The sequence below is a fragment of the Nannobrachium achirus genome (genome assembly GCF_963921795.1).
Source record: "Nannobrachium achirus genome assembly, chromosome: 18".
Taxonomy (NCBI): Eukaryota; Metazoa; Chordata; class Actinopteri; order Myctophiformes; family Myctophidae; genus Nannobrachium; species Nannobrachium achirus.
In genome coordinates, this window is record NC_137825.1 from 35582025 (window position 1) to 35585202 (window position 3178).

The window sequence follows — 3178 nt, forward strand, 5'->3', positions numbered from 1 at the left end:
GTTTCTCCTCAGTGGCTGGAGCAATTGATCTGAAATCGCATCACCATCAGCATATGAACACACCTGACATAACTGTGAAGCCCGTTTGTCCCTTTCACAAATCGTATGCTGTATAATTGCATTTTTATGGTGTATCTATATCTGGCCCTGTTACAGATGTTGTCCAAAATCATGCAGATCGGTACACAGTATCTCTGTAGCCGTTAAATGGAACGGGTATTTCTTACATTGATGCTCCTACATATTAGCATGCAAGCACCAGTTAAAGTTACTTTCCATCCCTCATATACTGTGTGCACAGTGCACATCCCATAATCCACACACTGCACATCATTTCGGAGCTCATATCTTTGAACGGGTAAGGGCTAGTGCTTATAACAAGACACTTTGTTAGCTTGAATATCTGTTCTTGTCTGCAAGCAACGAGCATTGAGCTCTTTGGAATCTTTTGTTTTGTGGTGTGTGTGTGGCTTATTTTTTAGATCCAGCAGTCCCGAGTGAGTTGGCTAGTCTGCACCATAGTATTGAATGTTTACATTTAAACTACAAGATATAAATTAGCTATAGTTTAACCCTTAAGAATGTATTTAATCTTTTTGTCTTAGTTTTTAAGGACTGGAGTGACCAATCTTCAAAAGGACATGCGAGCTCTCCTAATTAGCTGGCTGATTCTGCTTGTTCCAGATTCCAGCTGCTCCAGGAGATGCTGTATCTGACCGTTTTCTGCAATAAGGGCAATTTATACATGTGTTTTTGCCATTTGATCTGCTCTTGTGTTTTATTCCGCTTTTATTAATACGATGATGTTGATGTATTACAGGTTCAGCCGGTTTCACGAAAGAAGCTCCAGCTTTTTGATGTCACTGCCATGCTGCAGTCGTGGGGCGGAGACACACCAGTGGTCCAGGACTTTGCTGACATCACAGACACTCAGATTACACAGATGGAACAGGTGATGCTGAGGTCCCTCAATTTTGAACTGGGGCACTAAGGCTTTATTCACACTGCAGGCAAATCTTGTTTGTTTCTTCAATCTGATCTTTATGACTGACTGTCCAGTGTCCACACTGTTATTTGCAAGTGATTGAATTTGGATTTCCGTATTCAGACATCGGCGCATAGCAGATCTACAACAAGCACTCAGCACATAGCGATGAAACATGTTTTTGTTTTTTTGCCACGGTTGTGGGGGAAAAATACTAATTAGGCTTAATTGTGTGTCCAGACTGAGCCATACATTTAGTATCAGATTGAAATCACATTTCAATCCACCTATGTGATAAGGAAATTCTATGAGATTTTATGCTGTTTAGGTTTCAATGAAACAAACCTGATTATTTCCATTCTGAGGGTGGTGGACTGGTGACCTGGTGAGAGTATTTGTATTTTTATTTGCTACTGTTAGACTCACGATAGGTTCTTTGTTTACCTATGATACTAGATTATTATTTCTATGCAATTGATGTGCTGTCCTTGCTTACTGTAAATTGCTCTGGATTAAGAGCGTCTGCGAAATAGCTAAATTGTAAATTGAAACAAATTTAGTAATCAGATTTTAAATCACATTTCAATCCACCAAATCATATCATGACGCTAATTATTTCCATTCTGGATATAATAACTAGTAATAATAATAGTCAGATTTGGGCTGACAGTGAACACAGGTTCAGTGAACCTGTCTGTGGTTAAAATAAAGGATGTAGCAGAGTATTTGGAATGGTATTTGCAAGCAGCATTTTAAATTGTGTTTGTTTGTTTGTTCCAGTCTACTATGGAGATGCACACGCTGGCCAACTATCTGATGGAGCTGACACTCCTCGACCATGACATGGTTTTCGCTGCTGCTTTCCTGTTTCTCTCCCAGCTGCTGCTGGATGGCCTGTCATGGGTGAGTTGACTAGAACCAATGGAGGGACAGGGATATGTTGGCTTATATTAGTACAGATGGCTAGCTGGACACTTTGTCTTTTGGTTCTAGTTGTTTTTGCTTTGTGTGTTACAGACTCCTACAGAGCAGTACTACACCACATAATGACGAGGCTCACCTACAGCCAATCATGCAGCACATCGCTAAGAATGTAGAGGTCGTCAACGAGTGGAAAACAGAGCTCCAGGTAAGTTGGAAAACAAAGGCTTTTGGAAGTTGATTGACTGATTGTATACTTGAAACTGTTTGATAACTTTACGAGAGTACAGTAAATGAAAACACAGACAAAAAAGAAACTCTGCCACTCTCTAGTGTTGCGCGACTAGCAAGACTAAACTAATTGATTTGCATTATATGGGGAACAAAAACAATGCAACGCCAACCGGAACCAACCAACTACCGGAACAACAATTATTTTTTTCCTCCCTTTTTTTCTATACTGGAGCACATGGCTAGTTTTAGAACGAATACTAGGCTTTCCTTTGCGCTCGTGATGCAAGGTTAGTTGGGCATGGCTATGTGATGGGCATGGTATGAATACTAAAGTTCATGTTCCCTCTCCTCTAGGTGGTCAAAAGAAAGTACTCCGGGAGCAAGCTGATGAACATCTCTCTCCTCCCTGAACGGCAGTCTCCTGCTGTGAACAACCTGGCTGCTCCTCGACTACTGGACAACGTCCCAGTTGAATACTGATGTTTTTTTTTGTTTGTTTTTTTCCTCCCCATCCAGCACTTTATAGTGTGACCAAATTAGGACACCCTGACAATATCAACTAACAGTGAAATTAGCAAAGGTCTCATATGTAAATATATCTATGTAAATAACAAATTAAATTGTGTGATTAACAGTATTTTGTGTGTGATAGGGATATTTCTTTTTTCTTCTTTTTTTTACATTGACCACTTGAACCCTCCCATCCCTGTTCTTGTGGGAACATTAGCCTAAAGTAGCAGATCTTGTGAGCTTGTAGATCAGCTATTTTCTGCGAAGAGTGGGAAAAGAGCAGACCAAGTCAGACGAGGTCAAGTTTACAACATATTGAGGGGTTAAGTAGTTAATATGAAGTGGGGGTCCCGGCTTCATCTCTCTCAGCTAAGGGGTCCTTGGCCTGAAAAAGACTCCTGCTCTAAATTCTATGACTTTGTAATGGTGATGAATGTCCATCTATCCAAACCTTAGATATTGTCTGAGATTAACTGACAAAATACCATATGGGTTAACTTACAACTACAATGGGTTTCTGCTGTTCAT

At 40.3% G+C, this 3178-nt stretch overlaps 1 protein-coding gene across 2 annotated transcripts; it reads left to right on the top strand.

Annotated features, from left to right (window-relative positions):
* The first annotated feature begins 375 nt into the window (after window positions 1-375).
* On the top strand, window positions 376-2685 carry LOC308303650 (G2/mitotic-specific cyclin-B2-like). Of its 2 annotated transcripts, XM_080748091.1 has the most exons (4): window positions 376-952; window positions 1766-1888; window positions 2003-2114; window positions 2495-2685. In XM_080748091.1, exons 2-4 carry the CDS (start codon window positions 1824-1826, stop codon window positions 2618-2620), a joined length of 303 nt encoding a protein of 100 aa, XP_080604217.1. In that variant the 5' UTR covers window positions 376-952; window positions 1766-1823; the 3' UTR covers window positions 2621-2685. The 2 variants fall into 2 exon arrangements, with proteins under 2 accessions (XP_080604217.1, XP_080604216.1); XM_080748090.1 differs by lacking the exon at window positions 376-952 and having other exon boundaries at window positions 1585-1888.
* Window positions 2686-3178: the final 493 nt, after the last annotated feature.

Bases quoted from the DNA above. Each gene is read 5' to 3' on its own strand.
- LOC308303650 (XM_080748091.1), top strand. From the start codon at position 1,824: ATGACATGGTTTTCGCTGCTGCTTTCCTGTTTCTCTCCCAGCTGCTGC. The intron at 1,889-2,002 runs GTGAGTTGACTA...TGTGTGTTACAG, and splicing joins TGCTGGATGGCCTGTCATGG to ACTCCTACAGAGCAGTACTA. The intron at 2,115-2,494 runs GTAAGTTGGAAA...CCTCTCCTCTAG, and splicing joins AGTGGAAAACAGAGCTCCAG to GTGGTCAAAAGAAAGTACTC.